The following is a 20545-nucleotide window of genomic DNA, read 5'->3' on the forward strand; positions in this document are numbered from 1 at the left end:
TGTGCTTCCCAGTGTGTTGGGCAGTGTCTCCAGCATGACCGTGAGTGTGCCAGTGAGCATGTCAATGAGTGTGGATTGTGTGTCAGTAGGTGTGTCAGAGAGTGTGTCTGAGAGTGATAGTGAATGTGGGTTGTGTCAGAGTGTCAGAGAGCTTGTCAGTGAGCGTGTCAGAGTGATTCACACGAGGTTGGTGGCACCTTAATTGGGAGTACGGGCTTAAGGTAATGGCTGGAGCAGAAAAAGTTCAGTAGATTGAGCCTAGCAGTGCTTTGCACTGATTAAATTGATTTGGTTTCCATTTGTTTGATACCATTCCTTTAGCTCCGTTCCGGACATTATTATGAGCCGTCCTCCCCTCAGCAGCTTCCTGTGCAGTGATTGGTCAGTGAATGTGACTCTAACCTATCACTGATGACACCAGAGTCAGCCAGCAGCTCAAATATCCTCAGAAGCTGCAGCCTCAGGAGGTCTCTCCGCTCACGGCGCTTCTTGTTCTGAGACAGAAAGAGAGAGAGAGAGGCGGGGAGTGAGCGAGCGCGATAGAAAGGGAAGAAAAGAGAGAGAGAGATCCATCAGATAAGCACTTCTTCTAATAGCTGTTTCATCTACAATGTGTGATCTCCCTTGCCTGGCTACCCATCCACATCGCTTCGGCCAAAGTTTCTTCTCCACAATGAGTCTGGATTTTGCCTTCTTCCCCTACGATTTTAGCTTGCGAACACATTCTGACCTTTCTGATTCGTCCCAGAAACTGATGGGTTGGGCCAGAGCCAGCCTACATGATGACTTTATCAACTTAAATACTCAGATTGGTTCGATTTTTTTTTTTTAGAGACGATCCAATCACTGAGGAATTTGTTTTGTACAACACCCCTCATATTGAAGTCACACAAACGACTTCTAGGATGGCAGATTCAGATGAAATGTACAGTATGTGGAGATCGATAGAGCAGCGGAATTCAGTTCAGAGTGAGTTGTCAGGCAATGATCCCCCCTCTCTATTCAATGACTTACGATATGTTGCGAAGTAGTAGTTGTGTATATAAGAACAAACTGAAGTGTTATGATGATTATGCCCACAGCTCACCTCTGGTCTTCTCTCCAAAGCTTCCTTCATTAAAGGATGCAGCTCCTCTACCAGCTCCCTGGACACACACAGGATTACATATAAACTCTAGAACGGACATTTGGATCCTAGCACATGCCTAATAAACATCCATCTTGCTCAGGAAACCTTTCAATCTAGAAAAGGATCACATGTGGTATAATATCATACATGTGGTATAATAACATATCGCACAGTATGTTTCGCACAGTCGCACAGTAGCTAGTTAGTAATTTAATAGGATCTTTGTGATCACAAAAATGAGTTACTATAACAAAGAGGACATACAATTTCATAAACATTCACAAAGATGTACCATAGATAGTGCTTTGCACTGATTGAATTGATTTCCAAGAAAAGGGTATTTAAGATAAAAGGAAGTCTACACGGAACAAAGAGAAGGGATATCCAAACTGAAAAAGACCAGAATGTACCACTGTGTAATCCCTCGCTCATCTCTCTTTTAAACCCTCACAAATGCTTTAAAACTTTACACAGCTGACCGTATTGTGTCATGTTCCCTGTTATGAATGCACGGACTGACAGTTAGTACATGAGGAATCAATGGGTATATATCACAAATGGTGCCTTTTAGCAATTAATAGCTTGAGTATCTGTTTGACTTAGAGTAAAAGGGTGTAGGGTGAAGTTTCCCCTAGCAGTTTATTTTAGGTCAGTTGGAGGAGGGGAAGCTGATCCTTGATCTGTGCTAAGGGGAAACGTCTCCCTGGAGCAGAGGTAAGACACTGTGATAAATCACCCAGCTGCTACATGTAAAATATATGGAACGCCGTTTGGGTCTTTGTATGTCAAAAAAATATATTTGATGTGTTAAAAAAGCTTTTAATTTGACACGTCAAATAACACAGTTACATTATAGAATGTTGTGTGTTCTGAATTTGCACGTGCAAGCCAAGCGCCACCACTACTATAAGTAGCACTGCCAAAGCTCTACAAAAAAAGTCTGCAAACAAGCAAACACCGGCCACGAACGATGTGTTTACAATACCGCGTTGGTAATAAGGAATTATTTGTTCGACTGCAACTTCTGGGGTAGCTAGCTCTAGCTTGGAACTTTATTTTTTATTTTATTTTTTCACCTTTATTTAACCAGGTAGGCTAGTTAAGAACAAGTTCTCATTTGCAATTGCGACCTGGCCAAGATAAAGCATAGCAATTCGACACATACAACAATACAGAGTTACAAATGGAATAAACAAAACACACAGTCAATAATATAGTGGAAAAAAAGAAAACAAAAAGTCTATATACAGTGAGTGCAAATGAGGTAAGATAAGGGAGTTAAGGCAATAAATAGGCCATGGTGGCGAAGTAATTACAATATAGCAATTTTTATTTATTTTTTATTATTTATTTTTTTTACCGTTATTTTACCAGGTAAGTTGACTGAGAACACGTTCTCATTTGCAGCAACGACCTGGGGAATAGTTACAGGGGAGAGGAGGGGGATGAATGAGCCAATTGTAAACTGGGGATTATTAGGTGACCATGATGGTTTGAGGGCCAGATTGGGAATTTAGCCAGGACACCGGGGTTAACACCCCTACTCTTACGATAAGTGCCATGGGATCTTTAATGACCTCAGAGAGTCAGGACACCCGTTTAACGTCCCATCCGAAAGACGGCACCCTATACAGGACAGTGTCCCCAATCACTGCCCTGGGGCATTGGGATATTTTTTAGACCAGAGGAAAGAGTGCCTCCTACTGGCCCTCCAGCACCACTTCCAGCAGCATCTGGTCTCCCATCCAGGGACTGACCAGGACCAACCCTGCTTAGCTTCAGAAGCAAACCAGCAGTGGTATGCAGTTAAATTAAACACTGGAGTGGTAGATGTGCAGAAGATGAATGTGCAAGTAGAGATACTGGGGTGCAAAGGAGCAAGATAAATAAATAAATACAGTATGGGGATGAGGTAGATAGATGGGCTGTTTACAGATGGGCTATGTACAGGTCCAGTGATCTGTGAGCTGCTCTGACAGCTGGTGCTTAAAGCTAGTGAGGGAGATTTCTGCAGTTTGTCCAGTCATTGGCAGCAGAGAACTGGAAGGAAAGGCGACCAAAGTAGGAATTGGCTTTGGGGGTGACCAGTGAGATAAACCTGCTGGAGCGCGTGCTATGAGTGGGTGCTATGGTAACCAGTGAGCTGAGATAAGGCGGGGCTTTACCTAGCAGACACTTGTAGATAACCTGTAGCCAGTGGGTTTGGCGACGAGTATGAAGCGAGGGCCAACCTACGAGAGCGTACAGGTCGCTGTGGTGGGTAGTGTATGGGGCTTTGGTGACAAAACTGATGGCACTGTGATAGACTGCATCCAATTTGTTGAGTAGAGTGTTGGGGGCTATTTTATAGATGACATCGCCGAAGTCGAGGATCGGTAGGATGGTCAGTTTTACGAGGGTATGTTTGGCAGCATGAGTGAAGGATGCTTTGTTGCGATATAGGAAGCCGATTCTAGATTTAATTTTGGATTGGAGATGCTTAATGTGAGTCTGGAAGGAGAGTTTACAGTCTAACCAGACACCTAGGTATTTGTAGTTATCCACGTATTCTAAGTCAGAGCCGTCCAGAGTAGTGATAATGGACGGGCGGGCAGATGCGGGCAGTGATCGATTGAATAGCATGCATTTAGTTGTACTTGCATTTAAGAGCAGTTGGAGGCCAAGGAAGGAGCTCGTCTGGAAGTTAGTTAACACCGTGTCCAAAGAGTGGCCAGAAGTATACAGAATGGTGTCGTCTGCGTAGAGGTGGATCAGAGAATCACCAGCAGCAAGAGCGACATCATTGATGTATACAGAGAAGAGAGTCGGCCTGAGAATTGAACCCTGTGGCACCCCCATAGAGACTGCCAGAGGTCCGGACAACAGGCCCTCCGATTTGACACACTGAACTCTATCAGAGTAGTAGTTGGTAAACCAGGCGAGGCAATCATTTGAGAAACCAAGGCTGTCGAGTCTGCCAATAAGAATGTGGTGATTGACAGAGTCGAAAGCCTTGGCCAGGTCGATGAATACGGCTGCACAGTAATGTCTCTTATCGATGGCGGTTATGATATCGTTTAGGACCTTGAGCGTGGCTGAGGTGCACCCATGACCAGCTCTGAAACCAGATTGCATAGCGGAGAAGGTACGGTGGGATTCGAAATGGTCGGTAATCTGTTTGTTAACTTGGCTTTCGAAGACCTTAGAAAGACATGGTAGGATAGATATAGGTCTATAGCAGTTTGGGTCTAGAGTGTCACCCCCTTTGCAGAGGGGGATGACCGCGGCAGCTTTCCAATCTTTGGGAATATCAGACGATACGAAAAAGAGGTTGAACAGGCTAGTAATAGGGGTTGCAACAATTTCGGCAGGTAATTTTAGAAAGAGATTGTCTAGCCCGGCTGATTTGTAGGGGTCCAGATTTTGCAGCTCTTTCAGAACTTCAGCTATCTGGATTTGGGTGAAGGAGAAATGGTGGAGGCTTGGGCGGGTTGCTGTGGAGGGTGCCGGGCAGTTGACCGGGGTAGGGGTAGCCAGGTGGAAAGCATGGCCAGCCGTAAAGAAATGCTTATTGAAATTCTCAATTATAGTGGATTTATCGGGGGTGACAGTGTTTCCTAGCCTCAGTGCAGTGGGCAGCTGGGAGGAGGTGCTCTTATTCTCCATGGACTTTACAGTGTCCCAGAACTTTTTGGAGTTTGTACTACAGGATGCAAACTTCTGTTTGAAAAAGCTAGCCTTAGCTTTCCTAACTGCCTGTGTATATTTGTTCCTAACCTGAAAAGTTGCATATCACGGGGGCTATTCGATGCTAATGCAGAACGCCACAGGATGTTTTTGTGACAGATCTGGAGTGAACCAAGGACTATATCTATTCCTGGTTAAAAAAAAAATTTAATGGAGCGTGCTTATTTAAGATGGTGAGGAAGCCACTTTTAAAGAATAACCAGGCATCCTCTACTGACGGGATGAGGTCAATGTCATTCCAGGATACCCCGGCCAGGTTGAATAGAAAGGCCTGCTCGCAAAAGTGTTTTAGGTAGCGTTTGACAGTGATGAGGGGTGGTCGTTTGGTCGCAGACCTATTACGGATGCAGGCAATGAGGCAGTGATCGCTGAGATCTTGATTGAAAACAGCAGAGGTGTATTTGGAGGGCGAGTTAGTTAGGATGATATCTATGAGGGTGCCCGTGTTTACGCATTTGGGGTTGTACCTGGTAGGTTCATTGATAATTTGTGTGAGATTGAAGGCATCAAGCTTAGATTGTAGGATGGCCGGGGTGTTAAGCATGTCCCAGTTTAGATCACCTAGCTCTGAAGATAGATGGGGGGCAATCAATTCACACATGGTCCAGGGCACAGCTGGGAGCAGAGGGTGGTCTATAGCAAGCGGCAACGGTGAGAGACTTGTTTCTGGAAAGGTGGATTTTTAAAAGTAGAAGCTCAAATTGTTTGGTTACAGACCTGGATAGAAAGACAGAACTCGTAGATTGCGAGTAGATTGCAACTCCGCCCCCTTTGACAGTTCTATCTTGGCAGGAAATGTTATAGTTAGGGATGGAAATTTCAGGGTTTTTGGTGGTCTTCCTAAGCCAGGATTCAGACACGGCTAAGACATCCGGTTTGGCAGAATGTGCTAAAGCAGTGAATAAAAGCCTACAAGACCTAGCTAGCACCAATACATCCAGCCTGTAAACAATGACCAGTAGAAACTGTAGTCATTTTCATTATTCTTAGCAATGATTTAGGAATTCTTGTGAGTAAGTATTAGCTAGGTAGCCACTTGTTGTTCACCTATTGAAATTGAACTTGCTAGCCAGCTACTTAACCTTGTTGTCACGAATCCCGCCGAAGATGGTGCCTCTTCCTGTTCGGGCGGCGCTCGGCGGTCGTCGTCGCCGGCCTACTAGCTGCCACCAATCCCCTTTTCTGTTTCATTTAGTTGTGTCTGATTTGTTGCACCTGTTTTGTGTTTAGGTTTGGTTTTGGGCTATTTAAACCCAGTAGGCCCGCCGGCTTTTGTGCGGGCTTGTTTTTCTGTTTGTGGTGTTTGATTATTCTTGTGGTTTCTTTTCCTGATCAGTTTCGTCCTGTTTGTTGGACTGGGACATTACGCGCCCTTGTGTGTGTGGCGTGACCGTCTCTCTGGTTGTGTTGGAATATTAAAGATCCACATCTTTTGAACTACCCTGCTCTCTGCGCCTGACTCCTGCACTCACTACTTATTGAAGCCGTGACACTTGTTGCCCACAGCTAACGTTATAAGCAGCCAGTTTGCTTCATCTGGCTAGTGAGGCTCGACCGGACCAGGTTATGTGTTGTGAAGCTAGCCACAATAAGGTTTAGGCACAATAGTGGAATTTAGTGGAACTTCAAAATAAAAGTACCTATTTGAAAGCGAATCAGAAGGTTACCATTGGTGGAATTATGCCATATTTAGACTAGATAATGTTAAACACGGTTGGAATATGAAGCAATGAAATGGGCTATCAGTCTACTCGGTGACACTCGAAGAACACAACTGTAAAGAGTTATTAGCGTTGTAGCTTTTATCGCGGGACTGTGACTGTGTGAAATCACCTCCCTAGTCAGCCTTTTGTGTGTATTGACATTCATATTGCACTGTACAGCTTTACCTAAGGATTGGGGATCAATCAGTCTACTCAATACCCAATATATTTTCTCCCAACATCCTCCTCAGAGTTATCTGACTCCAAAACATCCACGCATATTGTTTTTCCTCGGGAATAGTGTTCAATACACATAGATTGACAATAAATGTGGCTCAATTCACAGTTGTTTCTGAGTCCCGCAATAAGAGCTATAACGCTAATGTTCTCTGGGTGTCACTGAGAAGACTGATACCCCATGTCATTGATCCACAATCCATAGGTAAGGCTGTACAGTGAAATAAGTATGCCCCCCAATGCAATTCTAAAGTATAATACATCCAGTGTGATTTCAACAGATTTGTCAAATTAACAAATGATTGTATGTTGTTGATTTTATATAACAACATTCCAACCTCGTTTAGCATGATCTATTCAATTTTGACATAATTCTACTATTTGTATTAATTTGCATCACTGTCAATGGCATACATTTATTATGAAGGCTAACCGCAAAGTCCACTATTATGCTAATCGTTATTGTGTCCGACCACCGTTAATCAAATAAGAACCGTCTTATAAATGTGCGTTATTTTAGATGATGACACCTAGCTATATAGTTAGCTAGCTAACAATAGCTACGGAAACAAATGTCGTTGTCTATGTTTTTGGGGAAGAACATTGTTTGCATCCATGAGCTAGCTAGTTTTTCTTTAATGACCAGCACTGTAGGTGCGCGAGAAAACTTTACCAGCATCATAGCATACGTATATATGAATCGTTGTGACATATGAAACACGAGTGATAGTGTAATCAATGTGTAATAACTACGTAAAAAAATTATGAACGGGTTAAATTATTATGTGACGTGCAGTCAAATTCTGGTTCTGATTGGTCAACAATTTTATTTATAGTAGTGTTAAATAGTGTTATTTGACATGCATCTTTTTTTGACACACACAGACCCAAACGGCGTTCCATAATATAACTCGAATGTCTGAAACGCATGCTCAGCATTTTTCTTATCTTATCACCCTAATCACCTACTGAGGAAACTCTAAAAACAAATAGCCTTTGCTTAGCTAACTCCTACACTGATCAGGGGCAACTCTAATGTGTGTGTGTGTGTGTGTGTCTGTGTGTGTGTGTGTTACCTGAAGACCAGGGAGTTGGTGCGTCCAAAGCCTAGCACCAAGGACTCTGTCAGCTCAATGCTCTCTGCTCTCATTAGAGGGACCAGCTGTTTCAGGAGCCATGCTACTGAGGGGGTCCAAATCACCTGGTACACACACACAAAACATTGTACCATCCAGTGCCAATCACCTGAGGAGCGTTCAACAAGGCTTCCATTTACGACAGAAGATCATTTTCTATTCCTACTACATTAAATATACATGTAAGCCTACATGTTCACATTATTATTTATACAGGCAGTTTAGACCCGAAACAGACACTTACAGTGCCTTCGGAAAGTATTCAGACCCTTTGAATTTTTCCACATTTTGTTAGGTTACAGCCTTATTCTAAAATTGATTAAATAGTTTTCCCCCCCTCAGCAATCTACACACAATACCCCATAATGACAAAGCAAAAACATATATTTATTTATTTAATGTTTGCTAATCTATTAAAAATAAAAAATAAAAAAATATTACATTTACATAAGTATTCAGACCCTTTACAAAGTACTTTGTCGAAGCAACTTTAGCAGCAGGCTAGATTTGTCTTGGGTATGATGCTACAAGCTTGGCACACCTATATTTGGGGAGTTTTCCCATTCTTCTCTGCAAATCCTCTCAAGAACTGTCAGGTTGGATGGGGAGCATTGCTGCACAGCTATTTTCAGGTCTATCCAGAAATGTTTGATCGGGTTTAAGTCCGGGCTCTGGCTGGGCCACTCAAGGACATTCAGAGACTTGTCCCAAAGCCACTCCAGCTTTGTGTTGGTTGTGTGCTTAGGGTCGTTATCCTGTTGGAAGGTGAACATTCGCCCCAGTCTGAGGGTCCTGAGTGTTCTGGAGCAGGTTTTCATCAAGAATCTCTCTGTACTTTGCTCCGTTCATCTTTCCCTCGATCCTGACTACTCACCCAGTACATGCAGCTGAAAAGCATCCCCACAGCATGATTCTGCCACCACCATGCTTCAACGTAGATACGCCAGGTTTCCTCCAGACGTGACGCTTGGCATGCAGGCCAAAGAGGTAAATCTTGATTTCATCAGACCAGATAATCTTGTTTCTCATGGTCTGAGAGTCTTTAGGTGCCTTTTGGAAAACTCCAAGTGGGCTGTCATGTGCTTTTTACTGAGGAGTGGCTTCCGTCTGGCCACTCTACCATAAGGGCCTGATTGGTGGAGTGCTGCAGAGATGTTTGTCCTTCTGGAAGGTTCTCCAATCTCCAAAGAGGAACTCTAGAGCTCTGTCAGAGTGACCATTGGGTTCTTGGTCACCTCCCTGACCAAGGCCCTCCTCCCCTAATTGCTCAGTTTGGCCGGACGGCCAGCTTGAGAAAGAGTCTTGGTGATTCCAAACTTCTTCCATTTAAGAATGAAGGAGGCAACTGTGTTCTTGGCGACCTTCGATGCTGCAGAAATGTGTTGGTACCCTTCCCCAGATCTGTGCCTCAACACAATCCTGTATCAGAGCTCTATGGACAATTCCTTTAACCTTTTGGCTTGGTTTTTGCTCTGATATGCACTGTCAACTGTGGGATCTTATATAGACAGGTGTGTGACTTTCCAAATCATGTCCAATCAATTGAATTTACCACAGGTGGACTTCAAATCAAGTTGTAGAAACACCTCAAGCATGATCAATGGAAACAGGATGCACCTGAGCTCAATTTTTACTCTCATAGCAAAGGGTCTGAATATTTTTTTTATAAATTGCAAAACATTTCTAACAATCTGCTTTTGCTTTGTCATTATGGGTATTAATTTTAGAATAAGGCTGTAACATAACAAAATGTGGAAAAAGTCAAGGGGTCTGAATACTTTCCGAAGGCACTGTACGTTCGCTGCACCATGGCGTCTCAGACTTTTAGCTAACAAATGTTTACGGCTAACACAAAACAAGTGGAATATGTTAGCTAACGTAAACGAACGTTCCCAAACTACTTCCATTGTTGAATGCACCTCTGGTACACACACTCAAAACATTGTGCATCACACACAATTCAGTTCCAATCACCTGGTACACAAACACACACTACTTAGTCAGACATCTTCACAAATGACAACACAACTTAGTTACACGGTTTTCCAAACCAGAGCAAACCACAGTAGAAAGGATAACCATGTGACTTTACAAACTTTAGGGGAAGTTAGTTTGTCCCTATGGGGAGTTAGTTAGTCTCTATGGGGAGTTAATTAGTCCTTTTGGGGGGGTTAGTTAGCCCCTAGGTCCCTAATTGGGACAATCTAGCTGTGAGAGGGGAGATACTTTTGTAAATATAGTATATGTGGACACCCCTTGAAATTAGTGGATTTGGCTATTTCAACATAAGCTCACAGAACGGGATGGCCAAAAACATCTGTTCTCGGTTGCAACACTAACTACCGAGTTCCAAACTGCCTCTGGAAGCAACGTCAGCACAAGAACTGTTCGTTGGGAGCTTCATGAAATGGGTTTCCATGGCCGAGCAGCCGCACACAAGACTAAGATCACCATGCGCAATGCCAAGAGTCGATGCCGTTGGACTCTGGACCAGTGGAAACGAGTGCTATGGAGTGATGATTCACAATCTGGCAGTCCGACGGACAAATCAGGCCTTGGCGGATTCCAGGAGAACGCTACATGCCCCAATGCATAGTGCCAACTGTAAAGTTTGGTGGAGGTGGAATAATGGTCTGGGAATGTTTTTCATGGTTCGGGCTAGACCCCTTAGTTCCAGTGAAGGGAACTCTTAATGCTACAGCATACAATGACATTCTAGACAAATCTCTGCTTCCAACTTTGTGGCAACAGTTTCAGCATGGCAATGCCCCCGTGCACAAAGCGAGGTCCATTCAGAAATGGTTTGTCTAGTTCTGTGTGGAAGAACTTGACTGGCCTGCACAGACCCCTGACTTTAGAGGAGGCTGTTATAGCAGCCAAGGGGGAACCAACTCCATATTAAAGCTCATGATTTTGGAATGAGATGTAAGATGAGCAGGTGTCCACATACTTTTGGTAATGTAGTGTATCTACCTTGTTGTCGTAGCTGATGCTGCCGTCAGGTGTAGTGGCTGTGATCTCAGGGGTGTAGGCTCTCAGTTGGCCGGGGCTCATGATGCTAGGCTTGGCCACTCCAAAACACAGGATCAGGTAGTTCCTCCACAGGGTCACGTAGCTGTCTCCACCACCCGACGTGCTGCTGGCCTTCTTAGTGTATACCGGGTTACTGGAGAGACCACGGGTAAACACACACACACAGTGCATTGAGAGTGCATGGTAAATCAAACTGAACCTTTAGGGGCAGTTTTCCTGACACAGATTAAGCCTAGTCCTGGGCCCGTATCCACAAAGCGTCTCAGAGTAGAACATTTGTGCTGAGAATAGAGACATTTTACTCTTATTCTTAAAAGCTATGCATGAAGCCTCTTCATTCACAAGAGTCCCACCTAGTCGACAGATATTTAAGAGACCTCATGAACAATTTTAAGAGATACCTGCAGGTGTTTTGATAATAGAAAAATGCAGCGAGTCAGTGGTTCCTGTGACACATGCAATTGCTTTGGAGTTGTTCAAAATTTTCTTTATGATCAATCCATAAATGATCTAGACCTACATGCAACAGTATCTCTTGCCTAAAGACGGCCCGACAGCCTATATATATATTTTTTTATGTTATTACATACAGCCGGAAATAAATTTTGGATATCAGAGCGGCGTACCTCAACAACATTACGACCAGGAATACGACTCTCCCGAATTGGATGCTTTCTCCGCACCACCAGGGCAATTTAACTTATCCCAGAGGCTGCTCCAAAATGCAGCTGGCGGAGAAGAGGTATTCAGAGTGGACTTCTAGTTTGACTCAGGAGGCGGGCACACCATCCACCACTTCCGAGTACATTACTCGTCAATGTTTCGTCTCTGGCCAATAAAGTAGGCGTGCTCAGGGCGAGGATCTCCTTCCAGAGAGACATCAGGGACCGTAACATACACTGTTTCACAGAATCATGGCTCTCTCTGGATATACTGTCCCCGTCCATACAGCCAGCTGAGTTCTCAGTACATTGCGCAGAGAAGAATAAAAAACTGAAGAAGGGCATCACACGGGTGTGATCATTCTACAGTGGTCCCTGAAGCATACGATCACAACCGTGTGATTAGAACGCTCATTTATAACGCTTATTTAGAACGGCCAGTTTCGAATGACGCAATAATCAGCATTTGAGCTGGCCACACTTTTTTCAGGAACTATTTACACAAACACAGTCCTTACAAAGTAATGTCCAGAATGTGAGCAGTTTATTTTTGGATGCAATGTTCAGATATTCACAGAAGTATCTATAGCATAACACAATCATCCTAACCGGAAAAATGTAGGCTACATTTGTCCTAGCGCTAACTGAGGAAAGATTGACGCAACACAAGCGGTCATATTTTCTAACTCTCGGCTGACATAAACTACAATATGAATTAGCTAATAGCAATTACTATGTATAATTAATCACATCACGGGTGAGCTCAGCGTTGATCAAAATAATTGAGGAAAACACTTTAGAGAAATCTAAAGTAATCCGACGATTACTTTCTAAACCAAGAATGCATTGTATGTCAACAAACATGGCTCCACACACATTGCTGGAATTAGCTTAGCTCATCATAATCAGTACAACCTTCAAAAAATTATTTTACACACATACTATGTGCCCAGTAAAATCTATGCAAAAATCGGAATGCATGATTTATCACCGGTAATTGAAAAACGTGAAAAAATAGTAAATATATCAATAATACCACACAAAACATTTTCTGATAGTGATTTATTGATAAAAATGGCGTGTGCAGGCTGTAAGACGCCTCACAAGTCCTCAACATGCAGCTTCATTAAATAGTATCCGCAAAACACCAGTCTCAACGTCAACAATGAAGAGGCGACTTCCTCTGTCCAGTGTTCTTTTGCCCATCTTAATCTTTCATTTTTATTGTCCAGTCTGAGATATGGCTTTTTCTTTGCAACTCCAGGCCAGCATCCCGGAGTCGCCTCTTCACTGTTGACTTTGAGACTGGTGTTTTGCGGGTACTATTTAATGAAGCTGCCAGTTGAGGACATGTGAGGCATCTGTTTCTCAAACTAGACACTCTAATGTACTTGTCCTCTTGCTCAGTTGTGCAATGGGGCCTCCCACTCCTTTTTCTATTCTGGTTAGAGCCATTTTGCCCTGTTATGTGAAGGGAGTAGTACACAGCGTTGTACCAGATCTTCAGTTTTTTGGCAATTTCTCGCATGGAATAGCCTTCATTTCTCAGAACAACAATAGACTGATGAGTTTCAGAAGAAAGTTATTTGTTTCTGGCCATTTTGAGCCTGTAATCGAACCCACAAATGCTGATGCTCCAGATACTCAACTAGTCTAAAGGACAGTTTTATTGCTTCTTTAAATCAGGACAACAGTTTTCAGCTGTGCTAACATAATTGCAAAAGGGTTTTCTAGTGATCAATTAGCCTTTTTAAAATTATAAACTTGGATTAGCTAACACAACGTGCCAAATATGCAAATATGCAGATTCATAACCTGAGCGGAAACCAGATTGCGTACCAGAGAGAATACTATACCTGCCTCTGTACGGCAGGTAGCCTAGTGGTTAGAGCATTGGACTAGTAACCGAAAGGTTGCTAGATCGAATCCCTGAGCTGACAAGGTAAAAATCTGTCGTTCTGCCCCTGAACAAGGCAGTTAACCCACTGTTCCTAGGCTGTCATTGTAAATAAGAAGTTGTTCTGAACTGACTTGCCAAGTTAGATAAAGGTTAAATAAAAAAATGTATGTAATGTAGATATTCCATTAAAAATGTGCCGTTTCCAGCTACAACATTAACAATGTCTACACTATATTTCTGATAAATGTTATGCCATTTTAATGGGCAAAAAATGTGCTTTTCTTTAAAAAAAAATCACTTTTGAATGGTAGTATATATGCATGGCAACATATTAGACAGTAATTAAGAGTAGGCACATTGATGGTGTCAGGTGAAAATGAGATCAAACGTTTTCCCATTGCAACATTTTATGTACGTGGTTGTCTGAAGCGTGCTATAGAGTTGACCGCTGGCGATGCCTCATCATGATTGGTTGTTCCCCATCATTTCCAACAATGTCAACGAGCGTATCACTATATTTCCTTTGAGGTGCCTAGTGCTGAGCAATTAGTGCATTTTGAGGTTGATTCTCTTTCGCTTAGATAATATTTTATTTATAAAAAAAATAGATTTTGGTTATTTTTGTAAATAAATGCATTATGAAATACTGACATTAAAATTATTATAGAGCTTTTTAACGGACATTCCAAAGCCAAAAATGGTGAATATCCAATTGCCAAAACATAAAAAACATTCAATTGTCTATTTCAGGTCCACATTGGGTTATCAAATATAATCAAATAATAATAATAATAATAATAATAATAATAATCAAATATTGCAGTTGTGTATATGTGACTAGTTTCAGGAAACTAGGCGTATGTCGCACGTCAATACTTTACAGGAGCTCCATTTGAACGTAAACTTTTTTATTTTATCAAAATGCGTTTTGTGGCAGAAATGCCTTCTGGAACCTATGAACTTTCATGTGCCTTAATAAAAAACGTGTATGCCACCTGTAAATACGAATACAATTGTTAAATTAGGAGCCTAGTTGGTTGTGCCACGGAAAAAGTAAGAAACCTTCCCGCTAGCCATGATTGGCTGAGATAATGAGTGCGCTGGACATGCCGAGAGATGAGTTCAGATTGGTCTGCCATGTAGCACGCTTCGGTCTATAATATGAGCTGGTCAGTATGTGTAGGTAATCCTTTCTAACACAGCTTTTTTTGAAAGATATCACGTAGTAGAACTATAAGTGTTGCCCTCCACTTTCTGGAGGACCGAGTTTTGAAATCAGTGGAATTCGAGTATGATAGCTAAGAAGATGGAGAAAAATTCTGCCGTTTGATTGCAAATATGCAGACGGAGTCGAAAAGAGGATGGCAGCAGCACGACATACACATGGCAACATACCCAACACAACATGGCAGCAGCACAACATGGTAGCAGCACAAAACAGGGTACAAACATTATTGGCCACAGACAACAGCACAAAAGACAAGGTAGAGACAACACTACATCATGCAAAGCAGCCACAACTGTCGGTAAGAGTTTCCATGATTGAGTCTTTGAATGAAGAAGATTGAGATAAAACTGTCCAGTTTGAGTGTTTGTTGCAGCTCATTCCAGTCGCTAGCTGCAGCGAACTGAAAAGAGGAGCAGCCCAGGGATGTGTGTGCTTTTGGGACCTTTAACAGAATGTGACTGGCAGGACGGGTGTTGTATGTGGAGGATGAGGGCAGCAGTAGATATCTCAGTTAGGGGGGAGTGAGGCCACAGAGGGGTTTATAAATAAGCATCAACCAGTGGGTCTTGCGACAGGTTTACAGAGATGACCAGTTTACAGAGGAGTATAGAGTTCAGTGATGTGTCCTATAACGAGAATTGGTGGCAAATCTAGCCGCTCGAGAGCACCGTTACCTGTCGGTCTATAAATTACGTCTCGGCCTCCCGTGTGACTGCATCGCAGTGCTAACTGCGCCACCAGAGTCTCTGGGTTCGCGCCCAGGCTCTGTCGCAGCCGGCCGCGACCGGGAGGTCCGTGGGGCAACGCACAATTGGGCTAGCGTCGTCCGGGTTAGGGAGGGTTTGGCCGGTAGGGATATCCTTGTCTCATCGCGCTCCAGCGACTCCTGTGGCGGGCCGGGCGCAGTGCGCGCTAACCAAGGGGGCCAGGTGCACGGTGTTTCCTCCGACACATTGGTGCGGCTGGCTTCCGGGTTGGAGGCGCACTGTGTTAAAGAAGCAGTGCGGCTTGGTTGGGTTGTGCTTCGGAGGACGCATGGCTTTCGACCTTCGTCTCTCCCGAGCCCGTACGGGAGTTGTAGCGATGAGACAAGATAGTAATTACTAGCGATTGGATACCACGAAAATTGGGGAGAAAAGGGGATAAAAAAAAAGAAAAAGAAAAGCAATTACGTGTCCGTAATATAGCATGGGTTGGATAGTCATCTGAATCAGGGTTAGTTAGGCAGCTGGGGTGAAAGAGGAGCAATTATGATAGAGGAAAGTATAGATTTAACCTTAGCCTGCAGCTTGGATGTGTGCTAAAGGAAGGACAGTGTACCGTCTAGCCATACTCCCAAGTACTTGTATGAGGTGACTATCTCAAGCTTTAAACCCTCAGCGGTAGTAATCACACCGGCTGGGAGAGGGGCATTCTTCTTACCACATGACCTTTGGTTTGGAGGTGTTCAGAACAAGGTTAAGGGCAGAGAAAGCTTGTTGGTCACTAAGAAAGCTTTGTTGTAGAGCGTTTAACACAACATCCGGGGAGGGGCTAGCTGAGTGTAAGACTGTATCATCTGCATATAAACGGATGAGACAGCTTCCTACTGCCTGAGCTATGTTGTTGATGTAAATTGAGAAGAGCGTGGGGCCTAGGATCGAGCCTTGGGGTACACCCTTGGTGACAGGCAGTGGGTGAGACAGCAGATGTTCTGACTTTATACGCTGCACTCTTTGAGAGAGGTAGTTAGCAAAGCAGGCCAAAGACCTCTTAGAGACACCAATACTCCTTAGCCGGAATACACAAGAATGAAATGGTCTAACGTATCAAAAGTTTTGGCCAAGTCAATTAAAATAGCAGCACAACATTGCTTAGAATCAAGGGCAATGGTGACATCATTGAGAACCTTTAAGGTTGCAGTGACACATTCATAACCTGAGCGGAAACCAGATTGCATACCAGAGAGAATACAATAGACATCAAGAAAGCCAGTCAGTTGATTATTGACAAGTTTTTCCAACACTTTTGATAAACAGGGCAAAATAGAAATAGGCCTATAACAGTTAGGATCAACTTGATCTCCCCTTTAAATAAAGGATGAACCGTGGCTACCTTCCAAGCAATGGGAACCTTCCCAGAGAGGAGAGGCAGATTAAAAACGTCAGAGATAGGCTTGGCGATTATAGGGGCAGCAACCTTAAAGAAGAAAGGGTCTGACACAGATGTTTTTTTGGGGTCAAGTTTAAAGAGCTCCATTATCATCTCAGACTCAGTGACCGCCTACAGGGAGAAACTTTGTAGTGGGGCCAGGGAAAAAGAGGGAGGAGCATCGGGGCTAGTCGCATTCAGGGCTAGTCGGTGGGAGATGAGGAAATGTTGGACAGGCAAGGAGGCATGGCTGAGTCAAATAGAAATCCTGCCTTAACGAAGTGGTGATTAAAGAGCTCAGCCATGTGCTTCTTGTCAGTAAAAGGCACATGACAGCCTGCTTGGAGTTTGCAAAAAGGCACCTAAAGACCCTCAGAACATGAGAAACAAAATATTCTGGTCTGATGAAACCAAGATGAAACTCTTTAACCTGAATGCCAAGCGTCACGTAGCTAGACCACGGACTTGAACCCGATTGAACATCGATGGGGAAACCTGAAAATAACTGTGCAGCAACGGTCCCCATGCAAACCTGACAGAGCTTGAGAGGATCTGCAGAGAAGAATGGGAGAAAGTCCCCAAATACAGGTGTGCCAAGCTTCTAGCGTCATACCCAAGAAGACTCGAGGCTGTATGCGCTGCCAAAAGTGCTTCAAAGTACTGAGTAAAGGGTCTGAATACTTAGGTAAATGTGATATTTAAAAAAAAATTAAAAAAGTTTTTTGCTGTATCATTATGGAGTATTGTGTCTAAATACTTTCCGAATGCACTGTAAATTACTGCAGTTTAAGACCAAGAAAGACCAAGAAACTGTATGGAGTAAAAAGTACAATATTTTCTTAAGGAATGTAGTGAAGTAAAAGTAGTCAAAAATATAAATAGTGAAGTAAAGTACACATACCCAAAAATGTGGATTTGCTATGCTGCATTTTTTAAACAGAAATAGTACAGATGTGCTTTGGAAATAGCAACCTGGATTAAATACATGTATGACGATGTTTGCCTATCCATGCCTTGTATAGCCTACTACTGAATATGGTACAAATGTATGCTCAGATATGGCACAATGATTTTTGCCCGCCGGAACAGGTCAAATAATATTTGATGAGCTTTACCCCATTTTCGATCAGACATGAGGATGAATACTACATATCATGTAAGGAATACGGATGCATAAATGATCAGGTAACGACTAAGGATGTGATACATTTCAGAAAATATGTGGCTTCATTCATACCTAAGTATAAAGGCTTAGATATGTCAGCATGTTGACACCTACCCTTTCCGGAGATCGAATATTCTACAAATATGTAAGCGGGTGCATGCGCATCAGGTGCGTGTCTTGTATGCATCTCACCCCAGATATCTCCCTGGACTCATACAGTAGAAGGGAGATTTCTGAGGTCCAGATTGGATGCATGTACAAACTGTCCCATTACGGAGAATATCCTAGCTCCGTATATGAAATGAATGACATGCGTATATGGGAGCATGTCTACTCCTTATATCTAATAACATGTCAGATATCCAGAAATATATATCCAGTGCAAATGTGTTGATATAACGGTAATATTATAAAAAGTATGTGTTTAGCAATAGTCATACTGTATGATTCAGTGCAATATGCCAATCACATTATTCAAAATATCTGAATTTGTACCAAAAAAAAGGGTTATGCATTCCAACATATTGGGCAAGAATTAAGAGTGGGCAAAGTTCAATCAAAAGTTTTACCATTGCGAGCTATAGAGTTCACAGCTGCCGATGCCTCATCGCGATTGGTTATTCCCCATCATTTGCAACAACAACCTTTTTCAGAGATGCTTTGTGGATAAGGGCACGGGACTAGGCCTACTCTGTGTACGGGAAAGCGCCCCTTAGAGTGCCGTCCATTTCTTTTATATGGATTATCTAACCATCTATCTTCTTACATCAAGATCCAAATTGTAAAATAAACTTTTGTTCAATACTCTGATGTGTTATCCTCTGGGGCTGTGCTGTACGCAATCTGTACAATAAATCAAATCCAACATGGGGTTGTGTCAGGTTGGCTCGGGTTGGCGACAATAAAAATCTATTCTATTCAATCAGGAACAGAACTTAGCAGTACTCACGTGGGGTCCACCAGGGGCATGAGCAGCTGCATGCGTGTGAAGACGTAGGACCAGGTGTAGCTAAGGGCGGTGGGGCAGTGTTTGGGCAGGTGGTCCTGGCGCAGCAGGCTGTAGAGACAGAGAACCCAGGGGTCCTTGACCGACTGGGCAAAGATCCACACGTGGGACGGGCTCCGGATGTCATAGTGGCTGTTGACCAGCATGGAGTTCCACTCAAGCAGCCATTGCAGGTCCACTTGGTGGCCCAATGGAAGAGTGGCCTAAAGAGGGGGTTGGGGATTGGGAGACAGGAGGGTCAGGGGTTAGAAGTCGAGGGTTAGAGGTTTCAGTCAATTCAGGAAATGATCTTCAATTACAATTAAAGGCTATAGACTGTTTATTTTAGAAATCATAAAAAATGTATGCAATTTTTTTAGGTTCAACTGGAATTTCAATTGCAGTTCTAGAACCAGGCTAAAACTGCCATCCACAATTCTATGATCAGTGAGAAGATTGTTCATACAAATCACTAACGTGATTAATGGAAGCTAACCAGATCGCTTGACGGTAAAGTGCATTCGGAAAGTACCCCTTGACTTTTCCCACATTCTGTGATGTTACAGACCTATTCTAAAATGTATGAAATCGTTTTTTCCCCCTCATCAATCTACACACAATACTCTATAATGACAAAGCAAAAACAGGTTTTCAGAAATTTGTACAAATGTATACAAAATAAAAAACAGAAACCTTATTTACATAACTATTCAGAACCTTTGCTATGAGACTCGAAATTGCTCTCAGGTGCATTCTGTTTCCATTGATCATCCTTGAGATGTTTCTACAGCTTGATTTTGAAGTCCACCTTTGGGAAATTCAATTGATTGGACATGAGTTGGAAAGGCACACACCTGTCTATATAAGGTCCCACAGTTGACAGTGCATGTCAGAGAAAAAACCAAGCCATGAGGTCGAAGGAATTGTCTGTAGAGTTTCGAGACAAGATTGTGTCGAGGCACAGATCTAGGGAAGGGTACCAAAAAATGTCTTCAGCATTGAAGGTCCCCAAGAACACAGTGGCCTCCATCATTCTTAAATGGAAGAAGTTTGGAACCACCAAGACTCTTCCTATAGCTGGCCAAACAGAGCAATTGGTGGAGAAGGGCCTTGGTCTGGGAGGTGACCAAGTACCCGATGGTCACTCTGACAGAGCTCCATCTCTCTAGAGATGGGAGAACCTTCCAAAAAGACAATCATCTCTGCAAAACTCCACCAAGCAGGCCTTTATGGTAGAGTGGCCAGACGGAAACCACTCCTAAGTAAAAGGCACATAACAGCCCGCTTGGAGTTTGCCAAAAAGAACCTAAAGGACTCTCAGAACATGAGAAACAATATTATATTGTCAGATGAAACCAAGATTGAACTCTTTGGCCTGAATGCCAAGTGTCACGTCTGGAGGAAACCTGGCACCATACCTACAGTGAAGTAATGTGGTGACAGCATTATTGTCACGTTCCTGACCTGTTTTCCATTGTTTTTGTATGTGTTTAGTTGGTCAGGGCGTGAGT

The 20545-nt window shown here is 43.1% G+C and overlaps 1 protein-coding gene across 7 annotated transcripts in view; it reads right to left on the reverse strand.

Annotated features, from left to right (window-relative positions):
• The window catches only part of LOC129821727 (protein furry homolog), a 222270-nt gene that overhangs the window by 84740 nt on the left and 116985 nt on the right, over positions 1 to 20545 (reverse strand). For all 7 annotated transcript variants that reach the window (XM_055879325.1, XM_055879322.1, XM_055879326.1 and 4 more), the window contains exons 22-26: positions 18999 to 19258; positions 10905 to 11097; positions 7872 to 7996; positions 1088 to 1145; positions 403 to 494 (exon numbers count right to left, since the gene is read on the reverse strand). In XM_055879325.1, the coding sequence (XP_055735300.1) occupies positions 403 to 494; positions 1088 to 1145; positions 7872 to 7996; positions 10905 to 11097; positions 18999 to 19258 (728 nt within the window). The remainder of the gene's footprint in view (positions 1 to 402; positions 495 to 1087; positions 1146 to 7871; positions 7997 to 10904; positions 11098 to 18998; positions 19259 to 20545) is intronic.

The sequence above is a fragment of the Salvelinus fontinalis genome, chromosome 24 (assembly GCF_029448725.1).
Source record: "Salvelinus fontinalis isolate EN_2023a chromosome 24, ASM2944872v1, whole genome shotgun sequence".
NCBI classification, from domain to species: domain Eukaryota; kingdom Metazoa; phylum Chordata; class Actinopteri; order Salmoniformes; family Salmonidae; genus Salvelinus; species Salvelinus fontinalis.